This window comes from Panthera pardus, unplaced genomic scaffold (genome assembly GCF_024362965.1).
Source record: "Panthera pardus isolate Hobbes unplaced genomic scaffold, ASM2436296v1 HiC_scaffold_8, whole genome shotgun sequence".
NCBI lineage: Eukaryota > Metazoa > Chordata > Mammalia > Carnivora > Felidae > Panthera > Panthera pardus.
Window position 1 is genome coordinate 142,643,415 of NW_026527013.1, and position 23,782 is coordinate 142,667,196.

Here is a 23,782-nt window from a genome sequence, read left to right on the forward strand (position 1 = left end):
TAGCGTTCACCTGCATTCCCCCTCTGGGAGACAGTATAGAATAATGTTGGATGAAAAGTCTTTGCATCAGTGAGCATGGAGTGAGATATGGGTCCTAAACATCTGTCAGGTAGGATATTTCTTGAATTATAACTTTAGGGCTCAAAGCATTAAGCTACTCCAGCTGCAATAGCCAACTTCATTGTATGAATAGAAAACAAACTAGAAATTAGAAATTCAAAATATCTTCTACACTCCTAGGAAGCAATCTGCCCACTGTCAAAGACTAGAAGTCTCTAAAGAAGTTTTATAAGTGGTAATGAATAATTTAATCTAGAACTATTCCTATTATCCGTGTATTGGATGGTTAAAGAGCTCTTGAAAAACATCTTCTTTTCCCTGAATGCCACTGATGCTAAATTATAAAGCTACATATCCCCTTCCATAAGTTACCACTTCCTCTGGCTACCTCATCCTAGGAAAACCAGGCATTTGGAAGAGCAAAAACACAATCCAGAACTCTTTTTGGAAAGCAGGTGTCCAGTTAATTCACATATTCATTCATGAATATCCCAACAAAATCTTGTCTTAACAACACATATTTAGACTGTTGGCCGCTTAAGTTATGACCAGATTTAAATATCACTCCTGTGATGTCTGTCATTTCTTTTCCAAATCTAATAACCTACACAACTAATAGACAACCATCTCTTCACAACTAAGACAACATTTCATGAGGTTGCTTTCAAATCACATTCATACTGCTGGACTAGGATAAGGAGTGGGCCATGAATTTGCAATCCATCACTCCAGGAGCCCTCTGCAGGATCCCTCTGGATATGCAAGAAAAAATAAAGTCATTGGAGACTATGTAATCTCACAAAACGTAAAGAGAGTTTTCACCAACAGAGGCCATTTTAAATAAATACCAGAAATATAGAAAATGGAAGTTGATTGGTTGATAGATAAATATAAGCGGAGAATTCACAACCTAAGATATACTGCTAGGGTGCCTCGAAGAAAACCAACTTGCTCAACGGAAACTCCATGAAGATATCACACCCAGATACAGTAAGTCATTTGAATGTTATAAGAGTTAAATGATATTAAAACACTGTGCTGAAAATAGATGTGCAGGATCACTGACGGTCTATGTTACAGAACCAGGATAAGATGCCCATTCCATTCCACTGGCAACTACTTATAGGCAAGAAACCAGAGGGCTCTCCTTAAAGAAACCAACAAACATCCGGGAATACTAAGACTTCTAGTGTGTGCACTGGCCCTTCTCAGGAGAAAAAACCCTCTTCAACTACCAAGAGATATGCTGCCCCCCCCACCCCCCAGCCCTTCTCACCTGCACAGAACTCCTGATCTGACTTCTTCAGATCAGAGATTCAGGAGGAAGAAAGTCAATCTTCTTTCACAGCAGCAGAGGAAACTCATTCCAATTATCAAGGAATTTCCTAAACCAGCTATCACCAAATAGCAGAAAAGGGAAGAGAGAACAGAACATAAACAAACTGAAAAGTCTCTGTGTGATCTTGGAGGAAAGGGAGGAATTCCACAGAATGAAAAGAAAGTTTAAGAAACTGTAAATAGTGTATTTATAGAGATTCAAGAGGAAAATTCACCCACGAATACAAAAAGGGTGCTATTAAAAGAGAATACCAGGGATCAAAAATGCTTTTATTACAGATAATAGTATCATTGCTGAAATTAAAAGTTGGAAAGACTGGAAGATAAAATTGAGAACATGTAGAATGCATAAAGCAAAAAGATAAATATGAGAGAAAATGTAAGAGCACTAAAGGGTCATCCCACTGGGTATGATGTTTGGTTAACAGAATTGCAAAAAGAAAAATCAGAGAAGATTGAGGGGTGGTATAATATCTAATAAGTAATACAAAGAAATGTTCCGGTGCTGAGGATATGAATCTTCATACTGCATGGGTGCACCGAGTCCCTATACAAGGAATGACAGATGACACCAAATCACCCCAGGTGTTTCTTATTGGCAATAATGACTATTAGAAACAACCAAGTAATTCCTTCAAAATTCTGATGGAAAATAATTTTCTATCAATGCTTCCAGATCTAACCAAGCCATCAATTAAGTACAAGGCAGAATAAAACTATTTTTTAGACATTTACTGAGAGTTTTCTTCCCTTGGACCCTAGCATGGGAATTTATCTGAAGACATATCCTAAAAATGTAGGAAGTAAATTATGTGAGAGGAAAACATGAAATTCATGAGATGATATTCTATCCAAGAAGGGAATTCAGGGGAGGGCAGTTATACAGCAAACTTAGAAAGTAACCAGTAAAGCTGGGAACAGGGAGACAGAGAGGTCCAGAAGGGAAATCTCTAAGGTGGTTGAAGAAAGACTCATGATTATAATGTAGAGAGAGGGAGGGAGGAAGGGGGGGGGAAAGTGGGAAAGAGAGAGAGGGAGAAAGAGAGGGGAAGAGAGAGAACAATGTGCGAGAGAAAACAAGCAGAATGGTGATTGGAAAAGCAGGACAAATATTTTTTGAAGTCTAAATATAAAGCAAATAACAATACATTTGAGTGTTAAGCAATAGACTGAGCATAAGAAAAGAGGACCCATCTGACCTTGATGCCAGAACATTCTGCTCCAGGTGGCCCAGGTTTATGGCATCAGATCTTTTGGAGGAGGAAATGGAGTCTTAATATGTACAGGATCATAATAATGTAAATGTTTATTCCTTTTCTACTTTTGGAGTCAATCTAGGGACAAAGAAAGAGAAGCAGTGGTTGTCCTCACAGAACAGAATGTCAATATTAACAACTTAATGATGTGAAAGTGAAAGTGGGGCTCCCAAAAAATGGGTTGTATACAAGAGAAGAAAAAGCATAACGAAGGGTGTACGTTTTAGTATATTTTTCTTATAAAGCAGAAAGTTGAGATTTGTGTCATAAGATATACCTCAAAAGACTGGAGCCAGAAATAGAGGCTTAAGTATATTTTTCCATGGTTATAAAATTTACCAGAAGAAAAACCAGAATCTCAACAGAATACCATAACAACACAGGGAGAAGGAGAGAGAGTGAAGGGTAGCAAAAGTGAACCGAGTCCTTACCTTTATCATAATGTATAGATAACTTTATAAATGAAGGATTTAAGATATAAAAATAATATTTGGAGTTGTCACACACACACACAAAAACCCCCAAAAAACAAAAAACAAGAGCAAACACAAAGAACTGGTAAACACCTAGAAGAGATTGTCTCTTTACACTGGGTCCAAGGTCTGGAGAGGTACAATCAGATATTCTTACTTCCCACTTCAAGCAGTTTTCTAAAATAGAAACTTCAAAATAAATTTAAAAGCCAAACTTAAAACACCATTTCAAATGGCATCCCCATCATCACCAAATACCTGGAAACTAAATTCATAATTCTGGGTTCAGACAATGATGCTGTTCAGTGTGCTAACACCAAATAGTAACTATTGGTTTAATAAATAAACCATTACATCAAAAATATGACTATTGTTACTGGCAGAATATTAAACATCTCGTCATTGCTGGACATAAGCAAACTCACGGATTTCAGATGGAGTATAGAGCTCTTTAGCAGATAACCACAGAGTTTACCATGATCAAGTGAAGGCATGGCAAGAAGTCAAGGAACTCTGAGCACAGACCGAGGCGATTTAAGAAAAGGATGTGATAAATTTGGAAAGCCACGTATTCACCATGAATACATTCTGATGCCGGATGTAAAACTGCCTTTTCTTAGGGGCACTTTCTTAGGATTTTCCCACCTATCGCATGTTCAGTGATAAAGCTGTACCTTCCTTCAGGCCTGGCCTCTGTTTGAAATCTTAACTACCTGAATCTTCAGATGTGTTTTCTAACTCTGTTTTTTCCCCTTGCTTTTTTTTTTTAACCTTGCCTTTTTTTTTTCTACACAGTGAAGTCTTTAAGTGTGTGGTGACCTGAAATTCCTCAGGACAACTAGAACTCCATTTCTTTCATTTTCATTTTCTTTCCTTCTTTCTTTCTTTTTAATTAGACACTCACAAAGTGCAGTGCACTTTTTTTTTGTTTGTTTGTTTCAAGCAGCCTCCTTTTTTTTTGAACTGTTCTGCTGGCTGGCCCAGAGACTACATCTATTGTCTGATGTTATCGATTGCCCTGGCTGTTAAGGCGTGGAATCGGCACTTCCTGTGCAGAGGTTCCCTGATGAATACTGACTCGATTAGGCCAGGATAGCATAACATGACTCACTGTCTTCTGTCAGCCCTATTGAATTCCAAGCTGTCTCAGAACCAGCTTACTTGCTATCCTCTTAAATTCTCTGGTGGTTCTTTTCCCCCCAGTTGGTTGTGAGCTACCACACACTGTAAGGATAGAAAGCAGACACTTTAGGGATTGAAACAAAATCTGCTACCTGACCCATGAGTCTTGTTTTCAAAGCTGAGGAAAGAAAGAAAAATATTAACCGAACCACCCTGACTAATCAAATATCAAGGTGAGACTCAGGAACATTATATTTGCTTAAATACATACACTATATTTTTTATTATGATACTTCTACATTTTTTAAAGTTTATTTTTTTAATTTGAGAAAGAGAGAAAATGAGAGAGAGAGGGAGAGAGAATCCCAAGCAGGCTCTGCACTGTCATGAGATCATGACCTGAGCCAAAACCAAGAGTTGGACGCTCACCTGACTGAGCCATCCAGGGGCCCCATGATACCCTTACATTTCTGACTATGATACTCTTACATTTATGAGGCACCAACCCCTTAAAAGATCATTCTATGTCTTAAGGCAGTAAGGTAAGTTTTCTTTTCTTTTCTTGTATTTATGTCTCTCTTACTCTGGCACCTTAATTGCCGTGTGGAATTTTAGGTCTTGCACCAAATATATTTCTCTCATCACCCAACCATTAGCCCTTCATCTCCAGGCCTCCACCTACTTTTCTCCTAGAGTGGTTAATAATAAGACACATGACGGAGGCCAATGGGGGTAGCCACTGTACAACATAAGCTGCTGGAATCTTGGTCAAGGGCTATAGCTAAAGACTCATGAGTAAGTCATTTTTACTTCCTGAACCTCAGTTTCCTCTGCTCTAAATATCCTTAACAGTTGCAAAGTCAATGCACCATGTGAATTGGGTCCCATATTATGTAATTTTTAAAACCTGATTTCCACCAAAATAGTGAAAAGTGATTGAGATACGTATTGATGTCACTCACAAGTACTAAAAGAGGGCTGAATTCATAACATGGAGCACAATGTATGAGGTCATCTTTCCCCAGTTTTTAATGTCTCTCGTGCTTGCAACTATCTCTAAGTCTCTTCCTTCTTCTAAAAACTTTTTAGAAATTCCTCAAACATCAGCCCACACTATTTCTTGTCTCTATTTCTCTGCTCCCACCTTTTTTTGATATTTTTAACATTTTTTATTCCTTAAAAACTCAGTGAAGATTCTGACTGTACAGGCCCAGGGTATAAATTCCCTCCAGTCTGAATGGATGGTAGAGACATCAATACTTATTATCAAAGCCTAATTACAAGTTAATCCCACCCCCAGCCCCCACTGACTCTGCAGCTCCCTTTCTAGATCAGCAGGACAGTCTTCTTCAGAAGCATAGGTTGTGCAGTCTTTGAATCCAGGAAAATATCCTAGAGCCAAATCCTGTAGTTGCCGGCTCTATGGCATCCATGGCTTACCATGACTGTACTATTTCAGTAGGAAACCTCCCCATAACTCAGAGGCCTATTTTTCTGCCCTTGGCTGTCAAGGACAGAAAGGATCCCTACTACCTCTATTGGTATCCAAGTCTAACTCCTCCGAGTACAGACTCAGTGGTGCAGGTCTTTAAGCCATAAGCCAATCCTCACTTGGCTGCCAGACCTCCTGCATCCATTCTAAATGGTCTCTCATTTCTTAAGGTATTTGGTATCTTATGAGGTGAGGTTAAAGAGCTAATTTCCAATCTGAAACTACCTAAAGGAACTTCTTATGCTGTCTCAATTTAGTGAATTTACTTAATACTGAGTCAAAAAAAAAAAAAAAAAAAGAAAAGAAAAGAAAACAACAACAACAAAACAAAAACAAAGCAAAACAAAAAGAATCCACACAGTAGTCCAAAGCCAAACAGCAGATTACCATCCCAAACCATTATTCTAATATCAGAGAAGGAGTTCAAGTTTCCTGCTAGCTCTGATATAGTGTTTCAGGACAACAACAGATGACATCTAATCATTTGAAAATTTCTCTGAAATTTCCAAGCTGTAAAACACTGAAATCCTATTCCAATCTACCTTCTAGGTAATGATTTACTCTAAAAAACACTAGGTAAGACACTTTACATTCAGACTATCACCACAGAAAACTCAGCTGCCTCATGGCACTACAGCATGGTGACTAAATATCCAAAAAATAATTTGGAAGCAACTTAAAGATTTATGGAAGTTTCTCAGCAATTCCAAAAGATGAATCTCTATGTAACACATCTAACCAAGCACAATTTCTTAAAATCCTTTTGTACCCCCTTAAGCATGCTTTCTTCTACAGGTTTCTTGATCTCAAACACTCATTCACTCTCTCTCTCTGCCTTGTCCCTCTCCCTTCCTCCCACCCTTCTCTGTCTCTCTGTGTATGTACTTTTCACATTTAGCAGCTACTCAAAAAACTCTCTTATTCTTTTTTAACTTTCAAATCTCCCACCAAACCAGCCCGTGTTCCGTTCTTTATTCCTCTACCTCTCATGTGCTAGATACATTCATTTCTTTCTCTGGTGTCTCGATATAAGTCAATCAAGCTTATTTCAATGATTCCCTGCTTCCCCCCTCATTCACAGACCTGATTATGGACAGCAAAATGATTCTCCTTAAAGAGAAGACTAGAGTGAAAAACTCTTAATCGTCTTCTATTCCTACTGTTTCTGTTACATAAAAAGAAGCAATGTCATCACAGTGGATTGGTTTGAAGCTACATGACATGAGGTATTTACATATATTTCTGACACAGGAAGAATTTTTGATTCGAAGAAAATAAAAGGAGCAACACGAAAAGCAGAATACAGTTTGGCCCGAATCCCACACCACTCTGGGCACAGCCCCTCAGTCTCCTGACCCCATTCCCACTTAGCATCCTGCCGGAGGAACGGGAACAAGAGACAGGAGAAGGATAAAGGATGGCAGAGAAGAGGTTTGTGGTTTGCGTGAGGAATGAGCTTGGAGAGGACTACAGCCCGCCTCAGTGCATCTCCTGCTCCAAGAGCAGAGCTGCAGATCTGCTCGGTGAGGAGGAGGGCAGAGGCAGCCACAAAGCTCCAGAACAGCTGCTCCTTTCTCTTCTTCCACTCAACATTTAGACAACCGGGCAGTTTAGGGCAGCCGCTAGGGAGCAGCGGCAGATGGCCGCCATGCTCCAGAGGTGCGCTCCTGAACGGTGAGGGCTCCCTTACAAAGGGCAGCTATTTCTTACATGCCAATAAATATGATTTGCTGAAAGGCTGCAAAAAGGCACATTCGTGAACAATTACTGTTTTTAACTTTGGTCTTTAATTTAGCTCTCTGATGTTATGAGTATTTTATTTTATGTATCGGCTATAGAACAATTAGTAAGCTTAAAACAAAAAGAAAATTTTAAAAAATGTATTTGTTTTCTTTCCATCTGGCCTTACCCACATGAAGTAAGGGAGAAATGGCAAAGTGACAAACCTACAATGAAATTTTTCAGATTCAACCCACATTTACTGAGAACCTACTTTGTGTGCCAGTTGCCGTACCAGAATTTTCCATGGGCCCTGGGGTAAAAGACTGAACTTCACACACACACACACACACACACACACACACACACACACACACGAGGCACAAAAACTGGAAGAAACTAAATATTAGAAGTTCAGTTCTGTTGAAGTCTATGCAAATCCAATTCTGACTAAATTTATGCGTACCTCAATATATGTCAAAAATTCTTCCAAATGAGAAAGTGACAAAGTTGAAATTAAAAAAAAATTTTAATGTTGATTTTAATGTTTCATTTTTGAGAGAGAGAGAGAGAGAGTGAGAGAGAGAGAGAGAGAGAGACAGAGCATGAGCAGGGGAGGGGCAGAGAGAGGGAGACACAGAATCCGAAGCAGGCTCCAGACTCTGAGCTGCCAGCACAGAGCTCCACACGGGGCTCAAACCCACAGATGGTGAAATCATGACCTGAGCCGAAGTTGGAAGCCTAACTGACTGAGCCACCCAGACGCCCCCCAAATTGACTTTGTGTGACTGTTATCCTCTACACAAAACGATTATGGTCCTCACAAATAAGAGCTAATGATTCTACAGCACTTTGAAGTTTACAAGGCATTTTCACATACAAAACCTTTTTGACCTGTAAAAAGATTCAGTAAAATAGGATCTGGTACATAATAGAGGCCTCCGCTTCCCAGATGAGGAAAGATTTCAGAGCTGTTATTGTGCTGACTGGGTCAGTGCCTATCCTGGAGCAGTGACATTTTATTAAGCATACGGCAGGCAATGGACATTACAACAAGGCTTTGCTCTGATGCTGGTGGAATGTTTCATCATTGGCCAACTAGATTTTTTGGAATTTTGTGTGGAAAAGGCAAAATCAGTTGGTATTCTAGCAAAAGAAATTTTACTTGTCTATTTTCTGGGATGCCACAGGAGGGTCTATAATTTGTCAACTGCACTAAAATCTCAGCCACACTGTCTCCTGAGTTTGTTCACTGTACTATTCACTTACATATGCTAAAAAGGCAGGAATTCATAAAAATTAAACTATAAGATATCTGCTTAGTACTCTGTTATCAACCAACATTATAGAAATACTTATTAACCTGTTTAGCCCACTTGAGAAACTACAAAGAAAGCTGTGGTTAGAATAAAGGATAATTTTCTTTTTGTGGCCAATAAGCCCTAAATCTAAAGTGTGCCTATGTACTAAAAATGTAAATGGTCAAGTGGCATTGTTAAATTACAACTGTCACTGAAAGGCACCTTTTTTTGTAGACTGATGGCATTTAATCTTCTTAATGCCCAGGTGTGATCAGGTCATTTCTTTCCAGTGACTGATGACACCCACACTCAAAAGCTGAGATCCAAATTGAAAATTCGCTTTTAAAATAGATCTTCTATGATTCCCCTTCCTATTTCCTCTGTTGTATTTTTTTTTAAGTTTACTCATTGCGGGGGGGGGGGGGGAGGGGCAGAGAGAGAGAGAGAGAGAGAGAGAATCCCAAGCAGCCTCTGAACTGTGACCAGGAGCCAAATGTGCTCAAACTCACTAACAGTGAGATCATGACCTGAACTGAAATCAAGAGTCAGATGCTTAAAAGACCTAGCCACCCAGAGGCCCCTGTTGTCTCTGTTCTTTATGAAAATTCCTAGACTCCCCCTCTCTGCCTATGTGCAGTCTACCCCCTATCCATGTTGTGCCTTCCTTCATGTCCCATGCCCAGAACATTCAAGCTCCAACTAGATTCAGGGTGACTTCCTCCTTGAAGCTTTCTCCTATGCAGCCTTATCCCTAAAATCTTTCTCCTGCATTCTCATTTGCTTCAGAGGCATCATGAGTCCACCTTTCCCTGGTTTCCCATATGTCCAATCATTCACCATGTCATCTTGATTCTCCTTCAGTATTCCTAAAAGCCCTCACACTGGAGTAGGCTGTGTGTGCCCATGAACTTCACTTACATTTCTGCTAGCTGAGCGAACTTCAATATAGCCCCTTATTGTTAATCTTAAGTTTTCTCTTCTAACAATGGTCATTCTACCAGTAACTTAACTCATAGGGTTATGATAAGGATTAAATGAGTTAATAAATGTAAATGTCGACTTAGGTGGAAAATTCATCTTAAGCCATCATTTCTCAAAGTGAGCTTCAAGGAATATTAGTTCCACAAAATGTTCTTCAAATAAAAAAGGGATTCACGGTCAAATCAATTTATTCAACAGTACTTTTGATGCCTCCTTCTCAGTCAGCCATAATGTGCATTAGCATATTAAAGCCTCCACAAATATTGCAGGAAAACAAAACAAAACAAAAACAGTTGTCCTAATGTTCCCTAAACTTATTTGACCAGAGAGCCTTTGTGTGCATATATAGCAGCTATTTAAAATCCTGTGGAACCAGTGTTCCAGGAAGGCATTTGAGAAAATGCTGACTTGGACAAGACCCACAGTTATCATTTTGGAAGTTGTTTCAGCCTCAAGTTTCCAACACTTTTAGAAAAAAAAAATTATTATTTTTTTTATTTTTTGTAAGAGACTATCTTTTAATTTTCAGAGTCACCACAAACTCTAGAAAAATGAGCCAATTGTCCGGTGGGAGGCTGTGTCACAAGGATAGTAGAATGGAATTAACTTTCTAAGGCCAATTATTTCTTAAGCATCTCTTAAAGGATATGAAAAAATTTTTCATGCAACGCCTAGTAATTGCTTATCCAGCTAGTAACAGATACGAAACTTCATCTCAGGAGAAAAGTTGAACATACAAATAGTGAAAACCTGATAAAGAGTGGGAAGAAGTCCAGGGAGACCCAGAAAATGGATAAACAGGCACAAAGGCAGAATGGAGACATGATCACTGTGCCTGAGTCCCGATACATCTACCTCTAAACATAAAGCTGCTTACTGTGTACAAGGTAGAAGGGCAATAAATGCTCGTGGGCTCATTGTCTCAATGTCACAAGCTGAATGCAACAGAATTTGAGACAGCGCAGTGGGAATTCTGAAATCATTTTATTTCCCCCTTTTTATGGGAGCAAAAATAAGCCTAGCTCCCATCTATCGCTCAGATGTGGCCTGTTCCTCTCTACTGTGATGTCCCCTAATTCTTCACAGAGAACTTAGCTCTCTTTTATCTTTGCTGAAAAGTGCTTTCCAAATAAACAAGCATTTCTCAAATCACATTAGTTACTTCTACTTAGCCCTGTTTGATTTTCGGTCCATTCAATGGAATAAACTTAGCTTCCCTATAGTACAGTTCTATTTTTCAAGCATATTATAAAAACGTGTATCTGCAAAATCAAAAGACAATGAGTATCATTAATTAATATAATTAATTAATTAGTAATATTTACATTTTTATTAAAACAAAGGTAACCTTTCCCATTTCTGTTGTAGTTTTTGTAGGCTGTAAGCAGCCATGTTTCTTTAAATAAGTACCGCAAATTGAAAATAATCACATAAGACCTCTGATTAGTGAGGTTTACACTGTAGAATCACTTCTATATAGATGAATGATTGAGGCCTTACACCTTTTTACAGTACATTTATCTCTTTCTTTCTTTCTTCCTTTCTTTCTTTCTTTCTTTCTTTCTTTCTTTCTTTCTTTCTTTCTTTCTTTCGTTAAGCTTTATGCCCAGCATAGAGCCCAACATGGGGCTTGAAATCAGGACCCTGAGGTCAAGACCTGAGCTGAGATCAAGAGTCAGTTGCTTGAGCAAGTAAGCCACCCAGGTGCTCCTACAGTACTTTTTTCATCTAAAAAACAGTAAGTAAATAAACAGGAAAATACATATAACATTACATTCACACTCTGAAGTATTCAATTTGAAAGTAATAGATCTGGAAGAAATTTTAGTGAAAAGCTATATTTAATTCATAATTTTATAAACATGGAAACTGAGGCCCCAAACATTAAGTCATAAAGCACAAATTTGTCTCAGGATTAGTAAGAGTCCAGGTTAAAAACCAGTCTCCTAAACTCTGATGATACATCCTGCATCGTCACAGGGCATAGCAGGGTCTGTTCTTCAAGTCCATTTGTGCCTCGGACAACATGAAATCACACCCCTATAGAATATTTTATAGCTACCATTTATAAAAATCAACTGGTTCTTTGATTAACTAATATTAAGGATAGGGTAATTCGTTGCACAAATTTAAAAAACTTAATTCACAGATACCAAAGCTCAAAGTATATTTGTAGTAGGAGATTTCCATTGTAATCTGTCCCTTTGGGTTCCCTCTAAACATTTTCACAAGAGTTTAGATCAGTAGTCTTGAAGATCATAAAATAGCTTAATCCAGAAGTCATGTCTGATATTTGGAATCTAAAAACATGGCATGAATGCAGAGAAATGCATATACCAATTGACCTGATAGCTACAAAGCAGTCAAATGAGAACTAATACAGCAAAGCCTACCAGAGTGTTAAAACAACTTGAGAAATAGAGAGCAGGGGCAACTTTGAAATTCTTGGAAACTCTAAGAGTTTCATTTTAGTGCCACAGACAGCAACACAACACAACAGACAGGGATGGAAAGTAGAAGCAGGAGAAGAAAGCATACAGGTCTGTTTTTACACACTACTATGTTAACAGGAGCTAGACCTATGTGGCATTGTTTTTAAATGAGAACTTCTTCTTCTTAGGTACGTTTACTGCAATTGTGGTAGGTTTACCACGTCTAAGACATCACTATCCCAGGTATAAGGATAAGGTGTAATGTTCCCTTTCTTATTTTCAAGAAATATTCTATATTAAAGGGTTAATTATAAGTCTAAAACTGTCATATAAAAATGAATTTCATTCAGTTCCGAGATAAGATATCACTCTTCCTTGTTTCTCTCTACATAAAATAACAAATATTCACAGCAGATTTATTCATAATTATTTTGCAGGTATCCTTCAAAGGGTGAATGGTTAAACAAACTTGGTATATCCATACCATGGAATAATACTGAACAACAAAAAGGGACACACAACTTGGATAAATTTTGAGGGAATTATGTTGAATGAAAAAAGCTGAAACTCAAAGAATTACATACAGGATAATTCCATTTATTTGCAATGACAAATTTGTAGAAATAGAGAACATTTGAGTTGTTGCCAGGTACTGGGGGAGGTGTATGGGAGGGAAATGGATCTGGCAATAAAAGGGCAACATGGGGATCCTTGTGGTGATGAAAATGTCCTGTATCTTGACTATAGTGGTAGAAACAAGGACCAAGACAGGTAACAAAATTGCACAGAACTATCCCCTCACACACTAGATGAGTAAAAATAAAACTGAGGAGATTTGAACAAAATTGCTGGACCATATAAATGTCCATGTCCTGGTTGTAATATTACACTATAGTCTTCAAGATGTTATTGTTGGGGAGAAATAGGCAAAGGGGACATGAGATCTTTCCTTATTATTTGTTACAACTGCATGTGAATCTGCAATCATCTTAAAATAAGTTTAATTAAGAATGATTTTAGGGGCACCTGGGTGGCTCCGTTGGTTAAATGCCTGACTTCAGCTCACGTCATGATCTCACGGTTCGTGGGTTCAAGCCCCACATTGGGCTCTGTTCTGACAGCTCAGAGCCTGGAGCCTGCTTTGGATTCAGTGTCTCCCTCTCTCTCTGCCCCGTCCCCCCCCCCCCCATGCTCTGTCTCTGTCTCAAATATAAATAAAACATTTAAAATTTTTTTTAAAAAATTTAAAAAATGATTTTAGAACAAACAAAAGCAATCAAAGAATAGTAAAATTTGGTACTTTTATGTGTCTTTGTTGTATCCCTCTGTCATTTATTTATGGATTGATGTCTCAACCTCCGAGTTGATATAGAACTGTACATTTCTAGAACTTCATTTGGTGATAATGATCAATAACCTCAGTAAAATGGTATAGGGACTTTGGGGAAGATCCAGGTTCTGTCTCTATTTTCCTTCCTTAAATAGTGGAAATTTTGAGGAAAGATGCCATGCTAAACTTTTGATTCAGTCAACAGACACACTAACTTTATTCTTTTTAGTTTCATGCCCTTACCAGCTACTGACCTCTATCTATACCTGGGGGCAACATATTTTATTCATATATAATATTTTTCAGTTCTTACTTGTAATTCTCTTGCACGTTGTAGATTTTAAATAACACTGATGTGTCCATCGAGCTTTTTAAAAGTACCCTAGCATACAGGGTTCACATATATTTTAGCAAATTTACCATAAGAGAATGACTTTTTTTTTTACCAGTTATTCCTCTATTCTATATTATCATTTTATGTTTATAACCTTATTTTAACCTTTCCTATTCTACTCATCATGTTAAAATTGTACTTACTTTATTCCTCTCAAGGCTAGAATAGGGATTAAAATGCCATTTATTATAATTTTTATTACTTTATTATCCCCATAAAAGTCTAGAATCACCATCCTCCTTTGCCCATCTTTAGTGTTGGTATAAAGAAGCATTTTGTACTTTATGTTATGTTCTTCTTTGACTTGCATCATATTTTTTCGATTTTCCTTTTCTAATTTGATCTCTATCATTTTGTGTAGTTTTCATTTCCTTTTCTGTGTCATTGTCACAATTATTTATAAAAATAGCTATTTAAGCGCTTATGACTTCTTCTATTTTTCATCAATAATGATAGACCTTTTAATGCTCTACTTATATTTCCCTGATAAACTACTAGATTCCCTGGATACTATTAGGTTACTCCAGGAATCTGCCTCCAACAAGATTGAGATAACTGATTCCAGCATCTCAAATCTTAATCTGATTAAACCATATTTTATGTGGCATATATTTGTGTATTCTTAAAAAATCACAGCAATGGCACATTGGAGACACTTTATTTGGGAAACCATATTTTTATATGGCATAATTTTGTTCTTAAAATATCAGCATGACTATTTATTACTCTACTGAGCAGCCTAGGTGAATCTATTGGTTGTAATTACTGACGAGGAAATCAAACTTGAATACTAACTAAAATTTATTAACTCTCTTTATTCTTCCTTCATAATTTCCTGGTTTGTTTGTCTATTCTACTATGTAATGTATCTTATTACATCCTTTTAAATGTCTTATGGAACAAGGCTCAAACCATGTACGTGGACAGATAAGGCAGAGATAATCTGTCAGACAGGCAGCAATGGATATTGTCCCTTCAAGGTAAGTATTGAAGCCACTAAGCAACACTGAGGTCCTACAGGCTATAGGAAGTTCTGCAAATGGCACGGCAGGAATAAAAGCCAGTGGTAATAGTAACAGTAAGTCCTTCAGAATTTTATGTGGGCCCCCTATTCACACTCCTCTTGCTCTTGTGCGTGACTTTGGATTTTCCCTTCTTTATGGGGCTCGATTAGATGTACCCTGAACTAGATTCTCCATTCTGGCTTTTGTATCTGATTTCACTCCTGATTACTATTACGGCTCTGAACTCTACCCTTACCCCATGTGCTCTAGGTTATACGTTATCTCCAGATTAGTACTTTATGGTTAGCTCACCTTTATGGTCTTGTAAAAATAACACAACTTTTATTTTTGAGTTCCTTAATTTATTTCATGAATATTGAGTGAGACCCACATTGTGGTAATTTTTAAACATTCAAAGACAAGTACAACATGCTCTTTGCCCTAAATTATCAGTGCTTCTCTGAGGACAAATGGTAGGGGCCTTCTGAAGTCAGGTTTCTCTCATCAGGCCATCCAAGTACTAGGGTCTTCCCAACTTGTCTCCATGGGGATATCGCAAACCAGTTGGATCAAAACAGTTCCCAATTTCCCAGTCTCCAGAACAAGACAGAATGTTTCTCAGTGAACACTAATCCTACTTTACCAGTAAGAATGTGTGCTCAAGATAGACAAGAATAAAGGAAAATGGATGGATGCATTGTGGACTCATGAACGAGACATTTCCTTGGATTCTGCTCCTACTTAGAGCTACCAGTTTAGGGGTGACCCTACGAACTGAATCTTACATACCTCTATATCATTACAGCACCTAGCACAGCAGTGGCACGTTGGAGGCACTTTATTCTGGTATGGATGGATGAATGGATGGATGGAGATGGATGGATGCTTTTTCCATGGACTGTACACTCTCGCAACCATTTCTGGCCACCAAAGTAACTGAAGATCAGTTTGAATCTCATGTATCAAGAAACTTTATCCTCCTCATAGTTGGAAGTAATCATTATACCTTCTGAATTCATAGTTTGTTCTTTAATCTGTTCCTAGTTATGCTTTTATTGTAGTTACTCAAGCATATAGTTGCCTTTAATGAATTGCGAATCTTTTAATATCTGGAAGTTTATTTTATTGAACCTTGTACTCCTCAACAGCTTAGCATCCTGCCTGGCAGGGAGCAGCCACTGAATAAATAAACTGTGTACAAGTCTACTTCCTAATCAATAATCTCGGATCATTGTCCCATATTCAGTCAGTATTTAGAAAATATCAGCATATTATTCATGACATTTAACAAATACTTACTGAGCACCTACCCTGGGCTAGCAAGAACATAGTTAAAATTTAATTACCTTGGCATTTGCTCAACATGTCAAAAACATGAATTTACCAAATGCTTGTTTTCTCATAAACAGAGATATAACTACTGACCCCAAAATGACTTTTTTAAAAAAGAATATATTTGAATCTAATAAACAAAAATATAGTTTTGACCACTAGTCATCTTGTTGTACAGAATGGGAGCAGAATAGTTTTTCCGAATGGAGTATAAATACAGGAACTACAGTGGCATTTAAAGTTCTGTCAGAATGTAGTGAAAGGTCTCAGAGAATTGACTCTACATTCACGGTTTGTGGGAAAGGGAGAGCTGGCCTCACAGGGTGAGCTATCTTTCATAAGCACTGACAGTGATATGAAAGAGCATTTCTAAATGTAGGCAACTTTGCAAATGGAGAAATCGAGGCAAAGAGAAAATGCATGGCTTCTCAGAGCCCAAGCAAATAAAGGGTCAAGTCTCCCCTCAAACACTGTTCCAACTCCATTCAATCCATCTTTACTTCAAGACTATTTCAAAATCCTTCACTATAGAAAAGCTCCTCTATTTAATGAATCTAACGGTTTTGGTTAAAAACTTGTAATGTTTATCCAAAACACCATACCTACAAGGCAAATGAGGACACTGAGGAATTCTTTCTATCTGTATTCCAAGAAAGTGGAGGAAACTCCAGTACAGCATGTAACTGACTAACCATCTACAGGCAAATAGATATACATATAATTAAATATTATATTAAAATATATTTAAATTAAAATATTATATTATAAATGATATATAGTACATGTCCATAGGAAAGACAGATTTAATTGGGCTAAACACCAAAAATTTTGCTCAAGTTTCTGGTTGTCCCCAAAGCATGCAGCCCATTTTTTTTAATACTAAAGTAAACATTTTGGATTTATTGTACAGGCACAGAAAAGTTATCATGGTGTATGTACTTATTTTTAAGTTAATCCCTACTCAAAACATCAAAACAAAGTCAAAAGAGACTTTGCATGTATGGAATTTTAGATTGAAACTATAGGTCCTCAGTAGTAGGCTAGTTATTGTGGCAAAACAAAACAAATTATGATTACCATATTCACTTAACATTGACTTTGTGGCAAGCAGTGTTCTACGATCTTTGTGTATGTGATTAATCCTTTGATTATCTCAACAACTCTGTGAAGTAGTTATGATTGTTTCCATGCAGATGAAGAAACTGAGACTAAAAGAGCTAAAATAACATGTGCAGGGCTCTAAGACTCATGAATGAAAGGTTGGAATTCAAACCTTTTTCTGACTTTGAAGTCTCGTTCTTCACCACTATATTCTAATGCATTCAGTCTTCATAATGCCTATTTATTATCCCCACTTAACAGATGAGACAGCTGAGGTTCAGGATTCAGTGCCTTGTGAAGAGTTACTTTCTTCTATGGAGTGACCCACTCAAAATTAAATCAGTGTCAATGAAGCCATTCTTCAAATCACCCTCCCCAATCGACACGGTGCCACTAATAATTGTGGTTGAGACACTCTTATAGAGTTGCTATCCTTTACTACTATTATTTATCTCCAAATTATTTAACTGAATAAAAACAGAAGAAAACAGAACAATAAAACAAGCAAAACCATCTGCCTCATTCCCACCATAATCAAAATATAAACAATAAAAAAATAAATAAAAACCAGTAAGCTCTGGTTGGAAGTATAAAAAAGTGAGCCCTGAGTTAGAGTTATTTTAGGTACATCCATTAACCTCCATATACCTTCTCCCCATGGACTTACAGCAGCATATGGCTGTTCTCCCCGCAGTTCAGGCTCTGCTGTTTACTCGGAACCTCGAGGTTACAATATGTTTTGTAATCACTAATAAGGACCACCTGCCTCTTGAGACATTCAGTCTAACAAAATGGAGAGACCTAATTGTTCAAATTCGTTCTCAGACAACACGCCCTTCACGCACGGACTGAGGCAACTGAATAGAAAGCCTAAATCAAACTAAACAATTGTGCTAGCTGATTGTAGTTGCTACATTAAGAACATATGTTAGTTCCATCATAAAGAAAAAGAAGCAATAATATTTGGAACAATAAAGACAATGCTTTTGAGGAAATAAAACACCTCATAATTTTCCAGGAAAAAGAAAAAAAAATAACCTACTTGTTTAAAAAATTCTTTCACTCCACTAAGGTACATTCAGGGCAAATCTGTCACATTCATACATGCTTCATCGTACACAGGCTGTGTACAAAATCATCCCGTGGTTGAATTCAGCCAGAAAAACTGGCTCTTTGGAGCAGAATTCCATCCAATAACTGACTGATAAATGCTTACCGCTCAGAGTGTAAAATCTACTGTAAATCTGGTTTAACAGATTAAGGAGAGATGGGAGGACACAGGGGAGAGTATCCTCCCCTGGCCCTCAACACAACCGTCATCGGCAGCCAGGCCGGGTTAGGAAAGTCTCTCTGGGCTGCTGCTTGGAGACACTGCACACACCTTCATCCATGCACCTGCCTCACTACGCTGGCATTGTTGGTTTGAGTGCTGGTCTATCCTTCCAGGCTATGAGCACCCTGAGAACTACATATTCACTCTAGTCCCAAAACTTAGCCCAGTGTATGTGCACAGAATGAATTTATCAAGTCCATTCAAAAAACAATTGCTTAGCTGACATTACCTGGCCATATGCTACCATATAGAAAGTTTGTATTTATCTCACTTAAAGGTTACTTTTTAAGTGTAGATAGATTTTCTAAAGTATTAAGGCCAATAATAAAGATAAGAAGAAACACTGGGCTATGGAGACAAATGGTCAGCATTTTGATGAAGAGATTCTCTCATAACTTTCTAAAGCAAATTCAAGTGCCTCTGTAATGAGCAGTGTTTTACTCACATCGATTACCATATCTCCCACTGGCCATGCAGAATCATGAGACAGTGGATTAAGCATAGGTAATGTTTATGGATTGCATGTGTGCCAAGTCCTGGACTAAATGCTTTATTATATTATTCCATTAAATTCTTATTACAGCCATACAAAACAGGGGCTACTAATGTGTTCATTTTACAGATGACAAAACTGAAGCAAAGCATTTGTTTGATGCCTTGACTAATGTCCAAGCAGGACTTTAATAAACTGGTCACTTTCCAAGCACCCCCTACTCGGCCTTCAAACAGGTCACTGATCCAAGGGGAAACAATTTGTCCTGCTATACTCCAGAAGTCAACCCTGACTTACAACCTCTCCCCACAGTCTAATTTACTTACTTTTCTTCTCAGAGATACATTCTCTCTGTTTCAGTAAAGCTGGTACTCCTATCTAGTTATAAATGGTCATAATCATGTATAAGAAATAACTCTTACAAATTGTTTTGATATATTTTATGAAGTTACACAATAATAAACATAAAACTCTCATGCACTGTTAAATGTACATTAAAGAACAGCTTGAGATTCAATATGAAGTTTTATAACAAATATATCATGCACATATATAGAGAGATGTGTGTGTATATATACTTTTTGTGTAAATGTTTTAGGTATCTTAGTATAGTGGACATATTTTTCAACCATTGAACTTGCTATGTACAACCTTAGTCATAAGAATGTAATAGGCAGTTTAACATTAATAAATATCAGATAAAAAGTAGCTAATCTATTTTAACCCATATCAAATTTTCTTTGTCATGTTTAATTATTTTGTTTCACATAGGTTTACTTCCAAAAGACCTTTTGACAAAAATCTATTGATTTTCAGATTGGCATTAATGACTTGTAGACTTATAAAAACTATGCTTCAATATATGTTAATTTGGGTTACGGAACAGTAGATAAGGTTTCTTCAGGCTGCTGCATGTAGTTAACTGCAGATACGTGGTCTTACAAAGCACAACAATAGTTAGAAATATAAGCTGTCTTTGTGCATTATTGATAGCTGAACCATGATAATTATCAGGAAGTCATTTCAGAGACAGTAGATCATAAATATCCTAGTTTTATTATTTCTCATCATCTGCTTCCTTTTTGAAAACTTTGGTGACTGATGCTGCATAAGCATGCCACTTAAGGAGCTCTCTTTGGAGATACAGAAGTAAAAAGCTGTATTAAAAATTACCAACTCGATGTCTTTTGAGTGGGTTCAAACACAAGAAAACACATGTGAACATGTTACACACATATAGACAAGAATGATCTCCACCCTCGTGTACATCATAAGCTTTTACCTTCTAGCTAGGATAAGGGATAGCTAGGAAATGAACTTAATTGTTCATTTAGGAAATAAACTCAATTCTCACAGTGTTATGATGGCTTTGAGGATCAAGAAGAGATACTTTCATTATGGGAAAGAATGAAATACATATTAGAACAATAAGACAGTACATGAATATGTTTCTAGTTTATTTGAGGCATTTACAAATCCCCTGACTGTCTACAGAGGAAACGCTAAGTCCCTGTAAATAGTCCTATATTACAGTTGTCAAAGACATGCTGAATGAATGAATGCCAATCCTTAGCTGAGACTATAGGGCACGTTTCTTATTTCTCTATACTGGAAGAAGCCAATGCACTGCTATCACATCATGCCTGTTAAAATGTGAAATAATTCTTTACCCAGTGGTAAACAGATGCTATTCCAATCACCCCAACACCCTCCCCATGCAGCCACTAACAGTCCTGCTCCCTTTCTGGGCCCCCCTTATCTCTCAGGTTCAGGATTGGCTTCCTGCTCCAGAGCCCCTTATATTTGGCGGGTGCTGGCACCACATAGCTCTCTCCAATGTCCCCGCAGACCTTCCCCTAGGAAAGCCCCTCTGAAGGGCTGCCACCAGCCAGGCAAAACTGATGAAGCTCCTGCACCCCACAGCCATCCTGCACGCTGCCCCCACCAGATCCCCACCAGACCCAGCAGGAGGAGACAGAGCCCCCGGTGTTGGTGACACCAGGGCAGGCAAATGCCCAGCCACCTTCGGCACCACCCCCAGGCCCTGGGACCCTGCTTAAGCTGAGTTCTTCAAGTTTTCCTCACATGGCCACTTCTAGGAAATGCCAAATCTGTGGGCATTGGGCCTTGATAGCACGCCAGGTAGGTAGGGACAGCAGGCAGCCCAAAAGGCTGTTAAAGGATCTGACCATCACCTGTAGGTACATTAACTTTCTCTGATGTTGTTATTCAAAGAGGTAATGTAAATATAGGTCATGATTCACTTCCATCAATCAGACATGATCATAAGGTCTCAATATCTGATGTGGCAAAGGTAAAATACACTTATTTTTAAGCCTAAACTTATTCATGGCACACTGTCATTCCTCCCCACCACAACACACACACACACACACACACACACACACACACACACACACACACACAGAGTGTACCAACACGTAAACAAGTGAGTCTTTCAAAAAAGGACAAAATTTCCCTAATACAGTCACTTAAAAGGAAATGAGATCTTTCATTAAATCCCTATAGATACTAGATTTCTCTACAGATGTTTAAGATTTTCCATAACATTTCCAAGTTGAAAGAAGGATAAAATCACACATTTTCTGAAAACTTAATTATAAGAATCAGTTCTAACAAAATTTGTATTATAAACTTAAAAATAAAGCCTGCCTATCTGAGAATTATATCCATTAATGCAAATTTATATTGATACTTACTTTTAGATGAAGCTGATTGGTCCAGTGCCCAATGATTTTGTATTCTGCACTTTTGTTGGTTATTTGATACTGGAAGATATCATAACGTCCAGGAGCGTCTCCATTTTCATTAAAAGTGACAGGTGTCCCAGCACTACCTATAAATGTTTAGAAAACAATGTTAATAAAGTTTTAGTAAGATAGCCCACTGAGCTTATTTTTCTCTAAGAAAGAATGGTAGATAAAAATATATTGTGTGTAGTAAGAGATACGAAGATTGTAATCCATACAAGGTCATTCTTGATAGCATAATATCTTCTACACAAAAAGAAGCCCAGACGTACATACAGGGAGAAGACATGCTTTATTATGCACATTAGAAAGTAAATGGTGAGTATCCAAGTTAGGCAATGTACATAACAGTTAAATAAATAGAAGTTGATAGGCTGAATATTCCATCCTCGCTACAGAGAATGACGGTCAATAGAGAAGAGTGTAAATGTCCTGAAGCATAACACCTACTATATAACATGAACTACAAACAGCAACTCAAACTCTGGCAGGAAAACGTCCTAGCCAAATTCCCTGGAGTTTTGCTTCAGTCTGGCCTGAACTCCACTCGGAAGCAGTTCCCCGTTCAATTTCTCTTCTAAGCTTCTGCTTCTGCTACCTCTGCCCAAGAGTATATCAGTGTGGGCCATCGTTGGGAACCTCTCAATGGGCAAGACAGTGATGGCTGGCAAGTCCTGGATCGTAAAAGTTCCCCCAATTCACTGGGGCAGGGTAGCAGGACTTAAGAGATCAAGTATATTCTAAACTCTCGTTTCTCTAAGAAGCTTTCAACTTTTCTCTTAATAGCTTCTGCTCACTTTTCCTTTTCCACTTATTAAGTGTTACATAATCACAGGTTTTTTTTTTTTAACGTTTATTTATTTTTCAGACAGAGAGAGACACAGCATGAACGGGGGAGGGGCAGAGAGAGAGGGAAACACAGAATCGGAAGCAGGCTCCAGGCTCCGAGCCATCAGCCCAGAGCCCGCGGACCGCGAGATCGTGACCTGAGCCGAAGTCGGACACTTAACCGACTGAGCCACCCAGGCGCCCCATAATCACAGGTTTTAAGAGGAGAAAGGTGGGGCGCCTGGGCAGGTGAGTCAGTTAAGCAACCAACTCTTGGTTTCGGCTCCAGTCATGATCTCATGGTTCGTGAGATTGAGCCACACCTGGGTCTCTGCCCTGGCAGCACAGAGCCTGCTTGGAATTCTCTCTCTCCTCCTCTTTCTCCCCCTCCCCTGCTCATGCTCTCTCTAGCTCTCTCTCTCTCTCTCTCTCAAAATAAATAAATAAGTATTTTAAAAAAACAGTAGAAAGGGATTGCTACTGCCATGTCTTATTCTGCGTAGCCTCACAATCTGAATAGAACTTCCTGTTCTGTAACAGCTTTTAGCTTCGCCCATTTCCCTGCTTTACCTTGTTGGATTACTCGTTGCTATCTCAACAAATTCACCTAACACCGATCCCTTTTCTTTGTGCCTGTCTTCTCTCCCTGATTTGCTTGTCATAGCATATTGGATTTAATTTCTATGCTGTGCTAGAAAGTGTCTCCTTCTCGCTATCTCTTTTCCTATTCTCTCCCAAAATATACACTACGAATAATTACATATATCAACTCTCTACGCTCCCATTCTATAATGAGTTCTTTACCTGCAGAATTTTTAACAAATGCCAGTAATCACAAAATTCTAAAACATTTAACTTATCAAACAACATCGGTGACTTAAGACAATAAGTTGCAAATAAATACAACCACAGTCACACAGCAGCCATTAGGGTACTTTCCAAGTATTTAATGGAGAGATGTCCAATTTCCTGTTATCTGGAATGTTTATAAAATTGGACACAGCATGAAATCTCTGATAGGA

At 38.1% G+C, this 23,782-nt stretch overlaps 1 protein-coding gene across 5 annotated transcripts in view; it reads right to left on the bottom strand.

Annotated features, from left to right (window-relative positions):
• Positions 1-23,782, bottom strand: part of GRM8 (glutamate metabotropic receptor 8) — a 759,959-nt gene that overhangs the window by 114,658 nt on the left and 621,519 nt on the right. For all 5 annotated transcript variants that reach the window (XM_019452624.2, XM_053896813.1, XM_019452622.2 and 2 more), the window contains exon 8: positions 21,882-22,018. In XM_019452624.2, coding sequence (XP_019308169.1) covers positions 21,882-22,018 — 137 coding nt within the window. The remainder of the gene's footprint in view (positions 1-21,881; positions 22,019-23,782) is intronic.